Below are 21,284 nucleotides of genomic sequence, written 5' to 3' on the forward strand. Positions count from 1 at the left end.
ATGGGAGCGGCATCTAGGATCTTAGAGAAGTCCCTGATTGACGACCAGCAAGAAAATGGGGACTTCTGTCCTACAATAGGGAGCTGAATTTTGCTAAGGAGACAAAAGCTCAGCCCAGCCAATACCTTGATTTTGGCTTTGTTATAGATACACTGAGCAGAGAACTCAGCCACACCATGCTGGATTTCTGACCTCCAGAAACGTGAGCTAATAAGTGGGTGCTGTTTAAGGCTGCTAAGTTTGTGATGATTTGTTACATAGTTACAGAAAATTATTATTAGTTTTCTGTATTATATTTTAGAAAATAAATGAGTATAGTAAAGAGTATCTAAGCACTAGGATTATAGGTCATTTTTTCCTTACTTAAATATTTTTTCCTTAAATTAAGAACCTTAATAAATGTTATTAAAAAAATATCCCAACTCCTACTGTAAGGATAACATATGCTCTTTTGATGTTGCAATATAAAGTTACTATACCTAAAGAAAGTCAAATTTTCTCATTGATTTTCATTGTATATTTTTATTTTTTCATCCTTGTCCCATTCTAGAAAAGGTATTATGTAACATTATAAATTAGAAGTTTGTTTTCAGCCCTGGCTGTTGTGGCTTAGTGGATTGAGTGCTGGCCTGCAAACCAAAGGATTGCCAGTTCGATTCCCAGTCAGGGCACATGCCTGGGTTGTGGGCCAGGTCCCCAGTTGGGGGTGCATGAGAGGCAACCACACATTGATGTTTCTCTTCATCTCTTTCGCCTTCCCTTTCTCTCTCTCTAAAAATAAGTAAATAATTTTAAAAAAAGTAATATATTTTCATGAGAGGAAAAATTCCTTAAAATTAAACAAACAAAACAAAAACCTGAAACAAAATCAACTGGGAAATTTTTGTTAAAAAAGAGATGAAACAAGCAGTTTATTCTTGGGTGTGCTTGGATGGCATGGGGGAAAAGCATGTCTGTTTGCTTTGTTTCTATCTACCCAGTGAACCCAAGACCTCTCACAGGTCTTGACATACAGTACGTGCTCCATATGCGCTCGCTAATTACAACAAGTGTATGCACTTGCTGTCAATGTTGCATTTTAAAAACGATAGGTTTTCTTCCACTCAGATTCTCCCTTCCACCATTTTGTTTTGTACTTTACAGCAAATTTCTAGTCCTGTGTATTCTTTAGGTCCACACACATACAGTTTCCACAGTTTAGCTGATATTGTTACACAGCCCAGCTATAGTACAGTATCTCCATTAACTATCTTAAGTAATTATTTCTCAAACAACAATTTTCATAAGGCTGAAGGTTTATTTTCCTGTCAGATTACTTGTTCCCTTTTGCTTTGCCACTGTAATTTTAAAATCTTTATGTAGGGGATTCTTAGCATTTTCTCCTTCCTCAATAGATAGTTTCTAGATGGCAAGCACTCTTCTCCTATTCTTGTCGTATCCACAGAAACAGCCCAGGGTTTGGCACATACAAATGTCCAATAAATATAATAGATGTTGATAAAACAAAAGGAATACCTTTGTTGGGGAAACATTTCTTACAGACAAAAACTACCTGTGGTTATTGGGTAATCATCTCTACCTACTTTTATTTAATCTCAAAGTCTAGTTACAAGACAAATGGGAAAGATATTTTTGGTCTCTGACAATAAAAAGATTGATGGTAAAAAGGAAAAAAGAGACAACTAAAGATTATTATGAAATTATACCCAATGTGCATCAGTCTCCCTTTCTCTGGTTACTTTCAAGGGCAATCCCCAAAATTAGGATACTGCTTTTCTCCGTCCATCCTTGGAGAGCTTCCTTTCATATGTAGGGATTTTAAATTATTGACTTAAAGTCCCTAGTAAATTTGATTTTTCAAATAAAGGCACACTCACAATGTCTTTTCCTGCATGTCCCTGAGATTCTGGAGACTATTAACAGTGGACTTGGGAGAACACAGCTAATCTCTGTGCTTCTTTAGAGCTTTAAGTGGTTGCAAACATGGTTCTCTTTAACAAAGGACATTCTGCCTCTTGTGCTAACTCTGTAACAGTTCCCACCCCCTTGACTCTGAGCTGTGAAGGCTCAATTTAGCATCCCCCAAAACTGAACTGTGTTTTTTCCTTTTAGTATCTCATTACAAACAATAAAGAGTTGAAGAATGGAGTGCTGGCTGGTGATTTTGCTATGATATATGGCAAAGCAGAATCCAGACTTGTTTTTCTCTCATCTGTAGGACCTCTAGGTAGATATTATTCTGCTGGAACAAAGAAAAAGTCACATTCTATGTTCAGTTTACCAAAAATACCAATCCCTTTGACATCCAAGGGTTCTGCAGGTAACCCATAGGTAGTTAGCAATGTTAGGAACAACAAGTGGTGCTTTTCCACTAGAGCAGCAGTTCTCAACCTGTGGGTCATGACCCCTTTGGTGGTCGAACAACCCTTTCACAGGGGTAGCCTAAGACCATCGGAAAACACATATATAATTACATATTGTTTTTGTGATTAATCACTATGCTTTAATTATGTTCAATTTGTAACAATGAAAATACATCCTGCATATCAGATATATACATTATGATTCATAACAGTAGCAAAATTACAGTTATGAAGTAGCAACAAAAATAATTTTATGGTTGGGGTCACCACAACATGAGGAACTGGCATTAGGAAGGTTGAGAACCACTGCACTAGAGAACCTTAAGCACCTGTCAATGCGATCAGTGACTGTCTGCTTAGTGCATTAACTATGCAGCATTAATAGCAATCTCTCCGTGAATTCAGTAAGCAGCAAGAGAAAATTTCTTATCAATTCTGGCAAGAGTCCTTTTGCATTTTATATTCCCATAAGAAGGTTTTTGTGCTTTTTCTCAAGGCAAATTCAATCCTTTACTAGCTTCTAGTCTCACATCTGTGCCTCAGGGTAGGGAAGGAGAAGAAGAGCCTTCACATCTAAAGACCAGAAGTCAGAAACCGTGGTCTGTGTCAGGGCTACATCCAGAGAGCAGACAGTTACAATAGGTTTGCATGATATTTAAAATGATTTTTGTGCTAGTTGCCAAAAATTAAAAGCGAGGAGGATTTCATGTAAAACAAATCTCAGTTTTGGCTTTTCTTCAAAGAAGATGAAGTTTTGGCAACACTGGGCGACTTCTGACATGGCAACGGGAGTTGGGTAGTGGCTGGCAGGTTATCCCAATCCAGGGTGGCTCCTAGAATGCGCCACCCCTTTCTGGGAATTAAAAAAGGTACCACCTCTGGGTGAATGAATTAGAAGATTGCACCATCAGAGAGGACACAGTCCACATGCAACAGCTTTGGCACATTGCTGCCACCCCCTCCAACCATTTTCCTCATTGTAAGCCCTTTTAGGCATTTGAGTTGTGACCACTACCAAAGTGTTTGGGAAAAGTCTAACTACAGCTTACGTTTTGATGACAGAGGCTGGCCTAGAGGTTTTCTTCGGTTGGTTGACCATAGAAATTGAGACACCACCATATGGTTGACTTAGCTCTTGTTTTCCTGGAGAAGATAGTTGGACAACTTTGTAGGAATTATAATCAGAGGCTAGGTCTCCCTACTCTCAAGGTTTACCCTACTCTCCTTGCCCACCCACATGAGGATTTTCCATTTGTTCATTTTTTTCAGCCTATAAGAGGATGTGTCCAGGAAAGATACAGTGATTTCTCTAGCATGACACAGGTATTTGACTCCTTTAACATAAAGAGTTTGAGGCAGACTTCTTGTGCCACCTTTGAATTAGCTGGTCTCCACTATGCATCTCTGTTGACAACTTGCTCGTAATAAACCGTGCCTCAAAGTGAAACCTGCAATTGCTGACAGTGGATGATGCCAGGGAGCTGAGGAGCACCTCCATGGCCTCAGCAAACCTGAATAACACTCTTATTGTGGCTCGCCAAGGACCACGAGCTGCTTTTTCTTATCATTGTTATGACAATCGTCAAAATCATTTGCATAGTGTATCTGTATGTGACGCTTGCTATATGAGGGGCAATAAAATGAAATTAATACTATACTATCTAGAAGCTTATAAAGTGGTTCATCATTAAGCACAGTTGGGTGATATAATTAGGAGTTTGTTTTCGCAAGACCATGGATTTCAGACAGGGGTTGAGCACTGACTCTGACACGCAATAGTTGGGCAAGTCTTTTAACTCTGTGACCTTCAATGGAAACATAGTTAAATTATAACATGATGAGTGAGAACTTAGACTCATTAAGAACTTCGGAGTTTCCGCCCTCCTCCATCTTACTAGTTGGAGTAAATTAACTTCAAAAGTCTCAGGTGTGAAAATAGCACTTTCTTAATAGGATTTGTTTGATTCAGTAAGAGAGTGCTTGTGTCTAGCATGTGGTAGGCACATAGGACCTGACCACTGGAGATCCCAGCCTGGTATAACATACACTATCCAAAATGTTGGTTCCCTTTCTCCCAGGCTTGTGTCTCACTGCTTTGGGCACTAAGAATTTTCACAAATGGAAGGGATAAATTGTTGCATTGCTCGATAAATATTTATTGAATTGATTTTTGGTGGAAAGTCTAAATGTATGAATATCAAGCTGTTTTGCTAAAGGTGTGGCTTCATCATTGGGAAGTTTGAGCGGCAATTTAAAAACAGTTTCAGACACTTCAGGACAATGCACTGATTAAACAAAAATAAGAATGTGTCTTCTTAAGGGAGTTCCTGCTTGTTTGTTGCCTTTAGGAATGAGTTCCTGGTTCCCGAAGCCTTTATCTCAACACCCAGATCAAGCAGAATACAAAGGTCATAGTGCCAATTTCATCCGAAACTTGCTTTGCGGTGTCAGAGCCTTGGTTTTTAGGAAAAGGCTGCTGGTTGCTATGGAACCGTTCATAATGATTGCTGCCTACACCTCAATTCTTCATACTCTCACTCTCCAATAGAAAATCACTTAGACTTGGGCTGTAGGGCAGTAAACAAACTTTCGAGCAAGAATTAACTGAGCACAGGCATTAGTGTCTTAATGTAGGAAATGACTTTCAATATAACCTTTACTCACACCAGCAGCTTGGCTGTGTCAAAGGAGCTTCTAGTTTCCTGAGAGTGGATGGAAATGCCTGAGATTCAAACCTTGATCTTTTGGTTGAGCAGTGCCAAAAGCAGAAACATTTTGGGCTTCCATCACACAATAAATGTGAAAAATGTTTACTTTGTGCAGAACTGGCCTTAGTGTGGGTGTTTTATTTTCATGTATATAAAGAAATTCAGCCATATACTAGATTCCTAAGTGGAAAGAGAAAAATATTCCTGTTGAAATATTTATGTCTATATATTTAAAAAATAAAATCTTGTAGAAAAGTGACATCTTTACTATGTTTCTGTGAGATTTGTGACCCATGGAATAGAAGCTTCTTGCTCTTGAATTATATTTCTAAGATATGGATCTCAGTGCTTATTAATGTATAACCAATCTTTGGGGAAAAACTAATCCAGTCCTCGAGCTCCAGGCACATAAAATTAGAAATGGGTTATTGGATGGGTGGGGGAAGACATATCTAATTTGGGGACTTTGCAGCCTCACCAGAATGCAAATAATTTAACAATAACATAGAATAAATGGCTTCCATTTTCACAACTGCTCCTCTCTGTAATCCCGACAGTATACATTTGCCAACAATTACCTGGCCTAATTCTGTTTATTGCTTAGGGTTTTAATGCTTTGAATGTGGAACACAGAATAAATACTTGCCAGTAAAATCTAAAGAGATGCTTGAGTGTAGTTTTTCACTATACAACATAAGCATTTTTGAAAAGGAAATGTAAACATCACATTAGTTTTGGATCCTCTAACCTCTTGGCAGCAAGAAGTGATAATAACTTTGTAAAGGTTAAACAGGCATGCTTAGGGCCATGAGTGAAATTAAGTCTCTACCAAATGTATGCCAATGCAGAAGACAAAGGTTTATCTGTGTGAATCAACTGAATGTACACTTCAATACATTCACATTTGCAGGGCTACCTAAGGTATTATGAGGTCTGGTAACAAACAACGAAAATGCAGATGGAAACATCAAACTCAACAAGCAGCTGCAATAAATTCAGATGTCCTCCAGAACTGGCAACGTGATGTCAAGAAAGTTAAACTTGAAGAATGAGACTTAGATTTCTAAAAGAGATCAGGGAACAGAGAAAACAGAGTTAATAGGGGAAATCAAGACTGAAGGAATCAACCTAACAGCCACATTTGGAGGACAGTTTACAAACCAATTCTTTCTGCTTGTCCTAAAATTGTTCTGCCAAAAAACTGACACTGTTATATACTTTTTATTTCTGGTTTATTTAGACTTTTTCAACAGAGTCATTGTTAGTTCAACAGTCTAATATTTGGAATACATTATTGCAAAATAAGGACATAGCTATAGGTGCCATCAATACATTTGTTAAACTTACCTCTTCTATAAGACAAAGCAGTTTGCTAATACTGTCTTGTATTAGCTATATTTGTAAGGTTATTTATAGTGAATGGTAAATGTAGGAATTTGCCCCCTGCTACTTATCTTTAAACTATAGTTTCATAATTTTCTCAAAATATATGCATTCTGGAATTAAAAATAGATAAAGCAATATTTTAGTATAATGTTATGCAGTAGTAAAAATTACACTCTCTAAATATATGTGTACATATACATAAATACTAGCATGTTTTAAGAAGTTAAGAAACATATTAAAATTATGTGAAGTTAACATATAAATAAAATATGACCTAAAGTGAAATTACCATTAGGTATTAAAAAAAGAAGAAAGAAAAAACAAAAGGCTTCCCTTCCCAAACCTGTTGATTTTAATATCTTTTAGACCAACATTACATTTGGAGTGTAAAAGTTATTTCAAATTTGAAAAATATTAAAGAATAGTATGATCCAACTTCCTAGAAAGGGAAATATGAATTGATTAATTTTAAAGATTTATGTTTATTCCAATGTTAAAGATACAACATCCTTTTGAACTTCCTTAGATAAATATTTGTAATATCTTTTATTTATTAAGAAAAAAACGTGTCTTTCACACAGTAAAATGTTTTTTGAATTATTTGAAAATGTTAGAAAGTAAAAATATTGTGAAAATATAACATTATTCCAGGATATATGAACTTCTTTAGTATTTTTATATACAATGAAATACTTGAACTAATATTGTAAATATTCTACTTTTAAGCATATACTTTTTTCTCTTTTTGTCTTTTCTTTGGCATTTTTTGCTTCCTACTTCTCTTATTTTTCCACATCTCTTTCTTAGTTTTCTATTTCTAATAGTCCTTACTTTCAACATATCTTACTTCCTTAGCTAAAAATAATAATCTTTCAATTTTTACTTCATTTTCAATAAAACAATTGTTTCTATTAAGTGGATGGTCAACTGAACCTTCTCTTCTACCTTTTAAAAAATGTGTTTTCTTTTTAAAATAGAAAGTAGTTACACTTTTAGCTTAAATACACATGTGCATTGTATATCACACATATGGAAAATAACAATTAGACTCACAGCGCTATGTGGAAATTTAATATATTACTGGTGCACTATTCAGCAAGCTTATGAAATGACAAAAAAATAAATCCTATTTCATGACTAGTATCTTAAGTAACCTCTGGTTTTTCTGACTAAGCCAAACTGATCAGTAGTTTTCAGCTGCTCCATTTCATCTTTTGGGCAGTCTTGGAAAAATTCTACAGAAATAGAATCTAAGAGACAATTAGAAATGGAGCCCCTGACAGGTTGCCTTCCTAGTAAACCTTGGTCACGTGTGTGCTGCTGCTTTGTCCTAAATGATGACTGCTTGGACAATAACACGGTGGTGATGGGTAGTGCTGGAGATGTGCAGGAGTTTGCTCTAGGCCCTGGTACGCCACCTAACAGAAGGCACACGCTGGGCGCAGCAGGCTGCCTTTTAGGCTGTCTGGTCCACCTGTAGCACAGGCGGCTGCACTGGCTCCTCCTCTGACCGTTCTGCCTCGTTGGTGGTCAGCGCGTAGCCTGCCTCAAAGCGCACCTGCCGTGCCTGTTCCAGGGCCACTGACTCCTCTTCTTCGTCTTCCACAATAGTCAAGTCCACATTGCTGTCCATGCCAGAGTTACTCCCTCTCGAGGCTGCCCTCCCAGCATCCCCCTCGGCCCCCTTCCCTTCCACCAGGACATTGGTGAGGGATGCTTGGGAAAGACCTTCTGTGAATGAGCTATCCTCGTGGTCGTTGGGCATGTCTTCTGACTTGGTCTCATTTTCTGCAGCGCTGTCCCCCTCTCGGACTTTCTTTCGACCAAAAGTGAGGGGAGAGACCTTGAAGGGGGACCCTGAGGATATTTTCTGTTGATTGGAAATGAGAGATTTCTTAATCTTCTCTCTCCTCTCCACAGATACAATCTTTGTCCCAAGTTTGTTCATCTTTTTCTCGATGTTCTGGCGAGAGAATGCTTTCTTGAGGCTATCCACTTTCCGGAGGCTAGATCTTTTTATTTTCTCTGCTCTACTTTCTTCCATATTTTCCTCTGCACTGTCTTCCAGGGCCTCCCCATCGTGGGGCAATTCATCGTCTGACGAGAGGTCCACTGTGTGCAAGGTTTCCTCCAGGGACTTGTTTTCATCAGCGAGTTCCTCCTTCCCTTCCAATGGACTGGAAACAGGCTCTTTCACGAACACACTGGCAGGGATCTCATTTTCTTCCTGAAGAGATGGATAAGGTAGATTTCATGTAAACATGTTTCACAAACTCCTGAACTGCTATAATTATTGCATGTGTTTTGGGCTTGATAGAAAGCAAATGCTTGTGGTTTTAGTTTTCAAGAACAAGAAGAGTTAAATCTAAATTGGTCATGGCTTTTCCCCTAGGCTAGATAAGGCCAAGGGCTCCTTATTGAGAAGATTATGAGGGTTTCTGGCAAGGGCTCTATCAGTGACAGGCAGAGGGGGAAGTGGGCTGTGACTCAGATGGACCAGGAAGCTGCCTAGATAAAGCAGCTAAAGTAAGTTACTGTGAAACCATCTCTCCTCTGTTCCAGCCAATATCCAGCTGAAAAAGAGCCTGGAGGTTGAGTTGGAAGATAAAAGATGGGAGAAGGGGAGAAAACCAGGAAGTCCTCAAGTGTCAGATACCAAGTACAGCCTTGATCAGGTTTCCTCTCCAACCAGAAGTCAGAAGTAAAGTTATGGTCAACCGTGGTATCTGTTCAAAAGTGCACACTAATTTTCTGAAGACATCATTTTAGAGTAAGAGAAGCAAGGGCCAGCCTTACTGGGGGCCCACTCACAAAGTCTGTGGTTTAGTATATCCTTTGTGGGCATTAATAAGAGGCGGTGGCATACTATTGCCATTTTTAGAGTAGTAAAGGAGAATTATGATGCCAAGTGTAGCTTATTATCAAGCTTCTCATGTTAAACAGGGCTTCCTGAGGCAAGATTAATTCAGCCCCTGCCTAGAGCTGAGAGTGAGGAGAGAAACTCAGGAATCACCCCTCACGCACTATTCCCAGCACACCTCTTTCTCTAGCTTCTAGGCATATAGGCAAAGATCTCCAGTGTTGCCTAGCAGGGAGATACCAATGTCATAAGACTTGGATCATGTTGCACAGAAATCCCTTTGATTTTTCCATTTTTCTTTGAATATGGGACAATGAGAGCCAGCCAGCAAGGTGCTTTCACTGTATCACTGAAAGAAATGGCACAGGAGAAAGAACATGTGACAGGAAGCCTGAGTCCCAGTCCTTGCTATACTGCTCAATGGCTGTGTGACTTTCAGTAAATAACTTAATCTCCCTGGGTCTCAGTTTCCTCCAGATATGAATAAGAGGATATGACCTAGCAGCTTTCAAACTGCTCTCCAGGGACACTAGAGGTTCTGCAAGAAGGCCAAGGTGGGCCAGGCTCCAGAGCCCCCACTCTCCTGGCTTCAACCAAAGCTGTGAGGTTACCTGATTATATTGTGGACCGCCCAGTAAACTTTCAGTTTGAAAAATAACTAGATTTAATGAACTTAAAAGTCTATCTGGGATCTAAACTTCATGCAAAGTTCCTGTTAATAGTAAGAACTTCCCTTCTCATTTTGCAATTTTGATTGATGGATAAATTGGGGTTATAATGGAAAACATGGTCTGAGAGTGAGCCTGCATATATTTTTTTAACTTTTTGCTACAAAGACTAAATGAACAGAGTTTTGATATAGAGAAACTTAAAAACCCCTCTCCTTATTACCACTGAGTGATGTAATTATGATACTTTCTGAAAAGATACAGCCCTGTATCTCCCCCTTACACACACACACACACACACCTACTCATACCAGAGACCTTCCATGAACTGGTGAGAAACAAAGGATAAAGTCTTGGGTAGAGGTAAAGAGCAGAACACCTGGTTAAATAGGATCTTTGGTAGACCAAAGAAATCACAGATTCCACTTTACAAAGTTGTCTCCACACGCTCCCATTTTGAATACCAAAAATGATCAGGAACACCGTACAAAAGACAGTTAAAAATTAAAGGGGCAACAGGATTCCCACAAGTCACTGATTGACATGAACTTTTACAGAGAGCAACTTTCCCATGTTTCAAGCCTCAGCTCGCCTTTGTTTCATGGGCATGTACTCCTCATGACGGTGGAATTTTTGTCTCTTGTTCACTGTTATGCCCCAGTGACTAGATTAGTTCCTGGTAGTTCAACAGCTGTTTGTGGAAAGAATATGTTGGGTAAGGTTGCTTTCTAAGACAGTCCTGAGGGTAGCTAGAGTGGAAACTGATCCCCACTGGCTAGGCTTGAAGACCGCAAAAGAGAGGAACTCACTAGATCTGTGTCTAGAAAGAAGTTTGCTGACTGTTGCTGTCATCTGGGAAATGAGGAGAACCTAAGGTGTAAGAAGTGCAATGGTTTTCATTTTTAAGAAAGGATTTTATTCTCAGAAGATGAGTGTGACTATAAGAAGGGCAGACTGCAGAAATAGCTAGGGCTTTGATGCTTAATCCAGAAACAAAATTACTTCTTGGGTTTGACAAGAGGTTTGGGATGGTTTGACAGAAGTTGCTTACATGAAAGGAGGAAACCAAGAGCTCAGTGAAATGTTATGAAAAATCCTCAATGAAGAAGGAAGAAATTCAGGTGGAAAACTGTAGAAATTAGTCTTGGTTACAAGAGAAGATGTACATTTGCATAGTATAATCTCTCTGGGATCAAGGATTCCCCTCATAACTTTCTTTTCTTCAAGCTCAACAAAATGTAGACATAGTCACTCTACTTGTAAAATAATTAAACAAATAATTTTACATATTTTCTTAAATGTAAATTTTGTTATTAAAAAAACACTGTCACTGTTGAGTCTTAGATTCTTATCTCTCTGATTATGTGTCCTTTGAGGAGGTTTGAGGGAAGTGCATGACCGTGTGATTCAGAAGTGATCTGTGGTAGATACACATTGCATATATGAGGGCAGGTAAGGGATAGTGGGAAACCCAACTGAACTCTTTTGTACAATGCCAGGGAAATTTATGCAAGTGCTCTTGATGCCAACTGTGAAAATAAACCCAGCAGGAACAGACATAACCCAGAATGATTTGGAGGTATCTTTATGCAACTGGAAACAAGTGAGATATGTCTTCTTGGCTAACTGCTATGCATTTTCTGTCATTTTAATTACTCAAGCAGTATTTTGTGTTCTGTGTCCTGGATAGTGTTTATTTTGTGACTTCTATGGCATCCACTCTGAAGGTGAGCCCTTTCCTTTTAGCACAGGAATTCGTGAATGTCCAAGCATGTGGAGGCCTTATCTTTCCATAATGTTTGTTTAGAAGACGAAAAATACTGACACTCTTCAAAATCTCTTTTGGAAAATGTATGCAGGTATTCAACTATGAAGTGACTGTTATGATGTTGGAAATTAAACTTGAACTTCAACTTGGTCCTCTGTAATTACACAATCCTGCAGGTGCCTAGTCTCACCTGAATACACATTTTGCCCAGGGCACACACATCTCAAGGACACACTTGATATTTCACCTACCTACAGGTGAGATTACACTCCTGTCATGATGGTTTTGATCTTTCTCTCAAGACTCCAAGATTTTTGGCTTTTTCAAGGGGGAAGATAAAATATACATCTTCAATTCCATCACTGTTTATTTATGCTAGGGGTTGTGACTCCTTAACATGGCTTTAAGAATCCCTTGTGGGTTGCATTGCTTTCTTGGGTAGTTTTACCCAGCAGAAGCCCCCAGCAGTAGCTGATTATTTTCCCTACAGATTTATTTTCAAAAAGATACCCAGGCACCACCGATGCAGCTGCTCTTGGCTCTGACCTTTCGCAAGGACCCCTAGGAATTTTTCAAAGGAAGGGAGAATTAAACAGAACACTTCAAACATATATGAATGACATGCTTGCTAGAGAAAAGGAATAGAAAGAACTCTTGAGAAGTGGCATTTTCCCTGCACTGTAGTTTGTTTGCTGTTTATATTAATGCTACTGAACTAATAATTCCAGTTGTATACATGGATATACACACAGAGAAACTTGCCAACATGCTGGGTATTTTTTGGGTTGGAGCTCCTAGAAATCAGTGTTTACACATATATACAGATACGTGCTCTTCAAAAGAAAAGGAGACTATGACTAGCATTCAGAAAGGGAGCTTATGATAATTCATTTGAGGCTTGAATAAAGACAGACAAGCCGGCAGTTTGCTCTCCTGCCACCAACTTATCATCCCTGTTGTTAGAAGAAAATAACAAAGGCTGTCATATTCCCACAGGGATGTGGTGGCCTCTTGGAGGGGTATGAGGACCATAAATTTGTGTTCATGAAATGTTTTATCCAATAATCTCTAAATAGTAGTTATTAAAATGGAACTATGCCCACCTGACATTCTGATTTATGGGTCTCTTTTACACATTGATGGCTTTCCCCAATTTGTGTTTCTGAGGTATAGATTGCCGAGTGGATAAAGCCATTGATTGGAACTGCACCCTTAAGGCAGCTGTCGGTGGAATCAGCAAGTCATAAGAATAAAATGCATTAGTTATAATCCCTGAGCAGTCTTTCACATTCTTGAGGATTTAAAAGTTTCATTGTTTTTCAGTGTTATCAAGGGTTCAACTCTTCTTTAAGATCACGCTGGTTAGGTGTTCTTTGTTACACACCAAACAAACAAACAAACAAACAAAACAAAGCAAAACAAAATCACACTGAATTATTTAAAAGCTGATGTAGAAAAGCCAGTAACATAAACTTTGCCCTAGTGGGATTATAGTGTTTGTTTTTACTCAGTTCACAACTCAACTCTATAATTTCTCTTGTTAATAAAATGAAACCTCGCTAGTCACTTTGCTTCTCAGGGCCTCCTCTACTTTGATATAAAATGAGGTTAAACTAAATGATTATTAACGTGCTTTCCAGCTCTAACATATTTGATTCTGTGGCATTAACCTAAATACCATGAAAAAATAGTTAACAAATTACAGAAGTGATCCCATAATATACTAATGCCAAACATGTTTTGTTTCATACAAGAGTCAAAACTGTAAGTCCTGAGTTGCATTTCTGAACATTTTTCATTCAAGTCAAACAAATATAGGTTACAAAACAAGAGAAGGGGTAACATTTACTTAGAAAGGCTGCATCTGAGAGTTTAGTTTTTAATATATGGGAGAAAGTAATGATTCTTTTGAAGAAACATGAACAATAATCAGTTATTCACTTAAAGTGCCCGAGGGAATGCTGACATTCAATAAGTGTAAATAAAAACAATAAGAACTAGTATTTTGTTTATCTCATAAACTAAAGGGCACTGAATAAACAGCATGTTGAAACCAATATCTCATTATGGGAACATTAATCAATATGATACAAATATCATGAATTGTCATATAAAGGTGTTTTTTTATAATCTATGTCTTCATTTCTTCTAAGTCTGAGTTAATTTAGCAGTTTTCAGAGCAGTGGTTTTGGATAAAGTACAGTTTTAAAAAATCAATTTAAAAAAATAGGCTGAAGATGTTACCCTTTTAGCACCTTTCTAAAATTCTGATCTAATAGAAGGAACCCAAAAGATGAATATTTGAACACATTTAAAGGCTTGATTTTCCACCAATGTATCCACAGCCAATATCCAACCTCTACTCTTTTCACCCGATTTCACAATTTTATGTGGATGAAAGTGTAAGCTGTCCACAAGTACTCTCATTTTCTTTTCTGGATTTGAAATCATCCTCAAACTGCTTTTTCAAATAATCATCACTAGAACCTTAAGAGGATATAAGTGGGCATCGCACCCTCAGGCAGAGTCAGTTACCTGTGAAATTCTAGTTTCTTCAATCAGCAGAGAAAATTTCCTCTTAACTACAAATTCACTGACTTCCCATACAAATTCTATTTTTAGTAAAAAGACAGTCACACTTACAGGCAAAGAATTAGCCTTATTACTCTTTAGCATTTGCTCTTTGATCAGCAACCCCTCTGAATCTTATTTCACTTAACTGCGTTCCTGTCACAGTATTTTGAATTTGAACACTGATCTTAAGCTATTATAAAAAATGTAGAAAGAAAAGCTGCTAAGTTTAACAAGGATTTGACAATTAAGTTTCTTGCTTAAAGGGAAATAAATTTTCTCTAGTTTTAGATACTATTGGTTATAATTTGAAGTAATTGCTAAGGCATGAGAGGCTTAACAGCTACAACAATGTAAATTCAGCAGATTTAAATAAATAAATGACATGATTTGGACAGGATATTAAGAACAAAGTTTGGAACTTTAGAAAATGCAAATGGGTAAGTATCTATATTTAACCAACCAACTGACTAATCATTTAGCACCTGTAGATTCTGGGGGACATAACAGGACCTAACAAACTAGAAACATAATCTTCTAAACACTACAATACTAAATACACTCAAGTCAGGTTACATATTTTCTTTCCTCACTTTCAGCTTTCATTTGCACATTAATTTTTTTTTTTTTTTTTTTTTTTGTCTTAGACTAGAAAACCAACAGATTTAGTATGGGAAAGAGTAGAATAATGTTAAAGTGTACTGAAAGTGACAAAAATAACTTAAAGAGGTACAGTGGTACCTGGTACATTATCTACCCTCCTCATTCTCTGAAGGTGTAGGAAACAACAACCCTCTGTTACACTGTAAATACTGTGTGCTACTGAGGGCTCTTTGGGTAGTTTCCTTTGCTTTCATGGAGCGGTGGTGACATAATACTGATTTCAACATGGTAGTTGTCATACAATGTATGGTAGGGAGTGTGTGTGTGTGTGTGTGTAAATTTTAATAAGACTCAAATGAAAAGTCATAAGCATAGCTGTTTTAAGATCCTGGGTAGGGTGGGGTCAGTTTTTACTCAAGAGGCATATATCTAACCAAGCAAAAGTGTAGCCTCTTCTTCACGCAAATGCATTTCAAATCCAATCAAGAAGAGCTTCTTTCTATTTCTTGAGTTCTTACACCATGCCAATCACTAAATATGCTATTTCATTTATTCCTCATCCTAGGAGAGAGGTATGAGAGAGGAAGCATTAATGTTTAAAAACACACACTTTGGAATCAATTAAATGTGAGTTGAAACCACAGCTTCATCACTTGCTTACTAAATAATGTTAGACAAGATGTAAACACCTAGACATCCTTTACATCTCATCTGTAAATTGGGGGAAAATGAGATAATGCACAGAAAAATGCTTAGTAGAGTCGTCGGCAGCCGTCCGTCTCGAGAGACGATGGTGTAGCTTCTTAAGAGTCTATCTGCACCGCCGAGAATGGCTGTGCAGTCCAACTTGGGAGTGACACGGTATCTGTCTCCTCCCGTGTTGAATCGACATCTTGTGATGACGCTGGAGTGTCCTCTCCAGTGAAGCTGAAGCTACAGAGCCTGGGCAGAGTGATATGGAGGGTCTGCTGTTGCCCATGCAGCAGACCCCCCCTCTCTTCGCAGCTGAAGGGTCCAAGGGAAAGACGGAGTCAATACAGCTTGGCTTCAGGTGCGCCGCAGGAGTTGCTGGTGTTGACTACAACGTCAAACCGCCTTAGGGACTCCGGCTCCGGATTTTCTGTCGGGGTTTACTCCCTTAGCCTTTCCCCTGAAGAGGTATGCCGCAAGGCAGCGGAGGTTTTTTGGAGTCAGAGTTTTCCTTCTCTGATGTACCCTGACTGGAAGATCGAACCAGCGACACTTAGCTCGCAAGCCGACGCTCAATCCACTGAGCCAAACCAGCCAGGGCTGCTTAGTAGAGTATGCAGGGCTTATTAAGAGCTTAAAGATTTTTGCTCTTTTTTAATATTCTCAGTGTACAGACAAGGAACCAGAAGTTTGGAGAAGCTATAAAATGTGCACACAGTTGGCAAGTGGTGAAACTAAGATTTGAACCAGTGTCAGATAACAAAATGTATCTTCTCAACCCCTATATTGAACAGCTCTCTAACACAAGTTATTATTTTATTCACTGGCATAATTACTACCCTAGAAACCCTTGCTTTAAGAAGGCTCAAGAGAAAGAGCAACCTTCCCATTGAGAAACTGCCCTTGCATTTGTTTCTTCAAAATAATCATCATGTAATGCCACGAGAGTTGAGATTTCTAATATCCTTTAGGCCAATGGTTCTCAACCTGTGGGTCCTGACCCCTTTGGGGGTCAAACAACCCTTTTACAGGGGTCGCCTAAGACCATCGGAAAACACATATATAATTACATATTGTCTTTGTGATTAATCACTATGCTTTAATTATGTTCAATTTGTAATAATGAAAATACATCCTGCATATCAGATATTTACATTATGATTCATAACAGTAGCAAAATTACAGTTATGAAGTAGCAATGAAAATAATTTTATGGTTGGGGGGTCACCACAACATGAGGAACTGTATTAAAGGGTTGTGGCATGAGGAAGGTTGAGAACCACTGCTTTAGGCTAATAATGGATCTTACAGAGCTTAAGATAGGTCCAGTTCTGACTTTTAGTCAAGATGGAGGCATAGGAAGACACTCTTCACTTCCTCACGCAAACACAAAAAGGAATTACAATTAAATGGCAAAACAGATAACACCCAGAAATGTCAGAAAATTGAACTGTATGGAAGTCCAACAACCAAGGATTAAAGAAGCCATATTCATCCAGATGGGTGCCTTTTACAGAGAGTCAAGACAGCTCTACCTAATACACAGAAAGAGATACAGGGAGCTGTCTAATTGAGGAGACAAAGAAGTATGGCCCAAATGGAAGAACAGATCAAAACTACAGAAAAAAAAAAAAGAACTAAACAAAATGGAGATAGCTAACCCATCAGATGTAGAGTTCAAAACACTGGTGGTCAGGATGCTCAAAGAACTCATTGAGTATGGCAACAATAAAAAGGAAGAAATGAAGGTTACACCTAGTGATATAAAGAAAAATCTATAGAGAGCAAACAGTGAAGGGAAGGAAGTCAGGATTCAAACCAATGATTTGAAACATAAGGATATAAAATTTAGCCAGAACATAAAGAAGAAACAAGAATTCAAAGAAATGAGGGTAGCATAAGAAGACTCTGGTACATCTCCAAATGTGCCAATATCCAAATCATAGTGGTGCCAGAAGGAGAAGAGGAGGAGCAAGAAATTGAAAACTTATTTGAAAAAATAATGAAAGAAAATTTCCCTAATTTGGCAAACTAAATAAACATGCAAGTCCAGGAAGCATAGAGAGTCCCAAACAAGTTGGACCCAAAGAGGGCCACACCTAAACACATCATAATTAAAATGTCAAAGGTAAAGAGAGAATCTTAAAATCAGCAAGAGAAAAGCAGAGAGTTACCTACAAAGGAGTTCCCATAAGATTTTAAGCTGATTTCTCAAAAGAAACTTTGCAGGCAAGAATGGAATGGCAAGAAGTATTCAAAGTGATGAAAAGGAAGGACCTACAATGTAGATTACTCTATCCAGCAAAGCTATCATTTAGAATTGAAGGGCAGATAAAGTGCTTCCCAGACAAGGTAAAGTTAAAGGAGTTCATCATCACCAAGCCATTATTACAGGAAATGTTAAAGAGACTTATTTAAGAAAAAGATGAAGATCAAAATTATGAATATTAAAAAGGCAACAAATTCACAGTTAGCAACAACTAAATTTAAAAACAAAAACAAACTAAGGAAATAAGTAGAACAGGAACAGAATAATAGGTATGGAGATCATTTGGAGTGTTATCAGCTGTGGGGGAGGGATAATGGGGGAAAAGGTGCAGGGATTAAGAATCATAATTGGTTGGTACAAAATAGACAGGAGGATGTTAAGAATAGTATAGGAAATGGAGAAGCCAAAGAACTTATATGCACACCCCATAGACATGAACTGAGGGGGGATTGCTGGAGGGAAGGGGGGTACTGGGTAGAGAGGGGCAAAGGGGGAAAAAGTGGGACAGCTGTAATAACGTAATCAATAAAATATACTAAAAGAAGGGATAAAGGTCCAGTTCTTTGCCTCCTAAACTGCTCTTTTTAAAAGTAAGTGTTCTTGGGGGCTGCCTGCTATGAGACCCAGAATGTACTCTAAACATATTGCCTTGGATTCTCTTAGCTTCCTTTCTACCTTGGTCTTGGGCACCCTTGTTTCACCTTTAACTCACTATAAGGAGGATTTCTTCCATTTCTGGCTGCAATTTCATGCCTGTCAACCCAATGTGAAAGTACAGGACTTCAGCAGCAGTGTGTGTCTTTAAGTGCTCCAACAATTCTTTTTTCAAATGCCAGATTTATAATTCTCTTGAATTTTTAGTCACATATCTTCTCCATCCATCCCCCAAACTTCTACAGAACATCTCTGGCAAATCAAAAGAAAAACTGATCCAGACAAATTGTTATTTTCCTCTACTAGATAAATTCTTGTTTTTTTCCTCCTTAGAGGACTAGGACTAGGACGAGAGATGATCTCTTTGATTCATACCGGAAGAAGGGAAATTTCCTTTGATGACAGATTTAAACATGTTTGTACATGTTTAGTTTTGTTTGGAGATCAGTATTTAATTTAGAAATGCCTTGAGAGCTAAGATTTCTATCTTTTAGGCTAATAAAGTAAGGATCTTACATGGCTTAAGAAAAGCACAGTTACCATATCTCTTCAGTTTATCTGATGCATGAAAAGCTATTCCATTTGCATTAAAAGCTAAAGAACTTCCTGGCTGCAAAAAGCCTGCAAGGTATAGGAGGACCTCAGCTGCCTGAAGCTTTACAACAGTCAAGTGCAATTTGGGGAGGATAAAAAAGCAGCCAGATGAGTCTTTCCTTTTATGGGGGGAAGGAGGCTTAGGTTCTAACTTGGCACAGCAGCCTCATTTAGAGAAATAAGGCTCCCTTGGTTTAAATTCCAATTTCCAAATCTCTCTTGGGAGATGAAGGCTCTTCTTGTGTGCCTTTCACAATCAAACAGTTGGTTATAGCCTCTCCCCTCCATGGCTCTGAAATCCTCTCCTATTCACATGGTCACAACAAGACAGCCCTGGGGCAGGGACGGATGGCAATTGCTTCCTGGGCTCTGTGCTGGCGGGGTTCCACTGGGCGGAAGGGCTCCCAGCATTAGGCAGGGTTGCCCTTGGATTCACAAATGCTCACCGCTTGGCGGAACGACAGCCCCATGCAATCTCCCTGTCCCCAGATACCCTCTTGGTACATTAATTGCATCATTGATGCATTAAAAAATTAAGTGGCCTTTTTATTCCAAGGCAACCATTTGAAGCAGAAACTATTCAAGACCAGCCTTTGTAACTATAACTGATAACACTGCTTTTACTTTACTTTGCAGTTGTGGTCTCTCTGAGCAATGAGAAGTGCTATCTAGTGTGTTTGTAAAGAGTTATGTTCTGTATTTTTAATGCATCATTTGCTAGAAAAGACCTCAGCAAGATTTCTTTGGCTGAAAGAGTCTTAAAAGGAGGAGGCTAGTTCAACTCTAATGGAATCAGTCTTCAATACTCGGTTCGTCCCCAAAACATTGCTGATCTTTGGACAAAGGGATACTTTAAATGGCTATGAGTTTAACTTCTTGATTTCAAGACAAGAAAACAAACCAACAAAAACCTCACATGATTCCCTCATTTATACAAAGAGTTAATAAACAGCCACTGAATTAATTTGCCCTGTCCAGCTAACAGCTGCAATCAGAGCCCCAAGTTCGTAGTCCACAGAGACAAATGAATCTGACTAGGGTGTCATGCACCTGCTCACCTTCCAACCTGGATGGAGTACATCCAGGTGCTCCCTGACAAATGACCCCAGCCTACTAATCTCTAGGGCATGGGCCTTGAGTTTAGGCTACAGTGACCTAGGAAATTCCCACGCATATGTGCAGATTTCACATTCGCCTGCTGAAAGCAGACAGGGACAATGTCTGTGTGTCTGATCCCTGACAGGCAGGACAGATAGATGTACATATGGTTGTGATTGCCGGGCCAGCTGAGACCATGAATATTGAGGAGTTCCGGTTGGGTGGGAGGAGGAGTGAGGGGCACTGACCTGGAAGATGAGTACTTTGAAATGGTTGCGTCTGAGGAGTAGGGCGTGGTTGTTCTCCAGCCGCTTCACCTGTGCGCACTGCCTCTCCAAGCGCTCTTTGACGGCCCGTGTGTGAGCGCTGACCTTGCGGGACTTGTCCAGCAACTTGCTCACCGTGTTACTGGTGGAGGCCTGGTACTTGGATAGCTTGGTGAGATCGTTCTGGATGCCCTTCACAGATCCCTCCAGGCTGATCTGTCGCTGCTCCATTTTGTGCTGGTTCTCCTGCACGGCATCCATCATCTTCACCAGCTTGTCCAGGAGCGTGAGCACCGTGACCGCATTCACCTGCGAGTTGTCGCGGATGGCCTCCTCCGCGCTCCCCAGGTTCACGCTGGGGCTGGGCGTGGAGGAGGGCACCGGGCTGGGGCTAGGCGGCTTCGCCTGCCGCAGGTCAGAATCCGGGTGCTGGAACTTTTCAGCTTGGGCAGCGTCCTCCTCCATGGCTGGACAGGTGGGACCGGGTGCTCTCCTTGCTCCGGTGAGAAGGACAATGTTGAGGGGTGCAGAGCCAGACAGGCTAGTTTGAGCTCAGAGCACCGCTCTCCAGGGCTGGCAGGGGTTCAGACAGGCAACAACTGGCTTACACACTGATCTGGGGAACTGCATTCCAGCTGCTTTTAAAAGCCCTACTCCACCCAGTGGGAGGCGAAGGTTACGGAACTGAGAACCACTCAGGGTTCAGGAGTATGCACACACTTCCTAACCGCGTTCTTCTCGGCACAGGGCACAGGGCACTTTCCTGCAGGTTTAGCTTTTCTTTCC

General features: G+C 39.4%; 1 protein-coding gene across 1 annotated transcript; it reads right to left on the reverse strand.

Annotated features, from left to right (window-relative positions):
* Positions 1-6,302: 6,302 nt before the first annotated feature.
* On the reverse strand, positions 6,303-21,284 carry CAVIN2 (caveolae associated protein 2). The gene is made up of 2 exons (XM_090268265.1): positions 20,481-21,284; positions 6,303-8,684 (listed from the first exon to the last, which is right to left on the reverse strand). The coding sequence occupies exons 1-2, from the start codon at positions 20,961-20,963 to the stop codon at positions 7,914-7,916; spliced, it is 1,254 nt and encodes a 417-aa protein (XP_090124391.1). The 5' UTR covers positions 20,964-21,284; the 3' UTR covers positions 6,303-7,913.

Source organism: Furipterus horrens, unplaced genomic scaffold, assembly GCF_987537825.1.
Source record: "Furipterus horrens unplaced genomic scaffold, mFurHor1.1.pri manual_scaffold_1, whole genome shotgun sequence".
Taxonomy (NCBI): Eukaryota; Metazoa; Chordata; class Mammalia; order Chiroptera; family Furipteridae; genus Furipterus; species Furipterus horrens.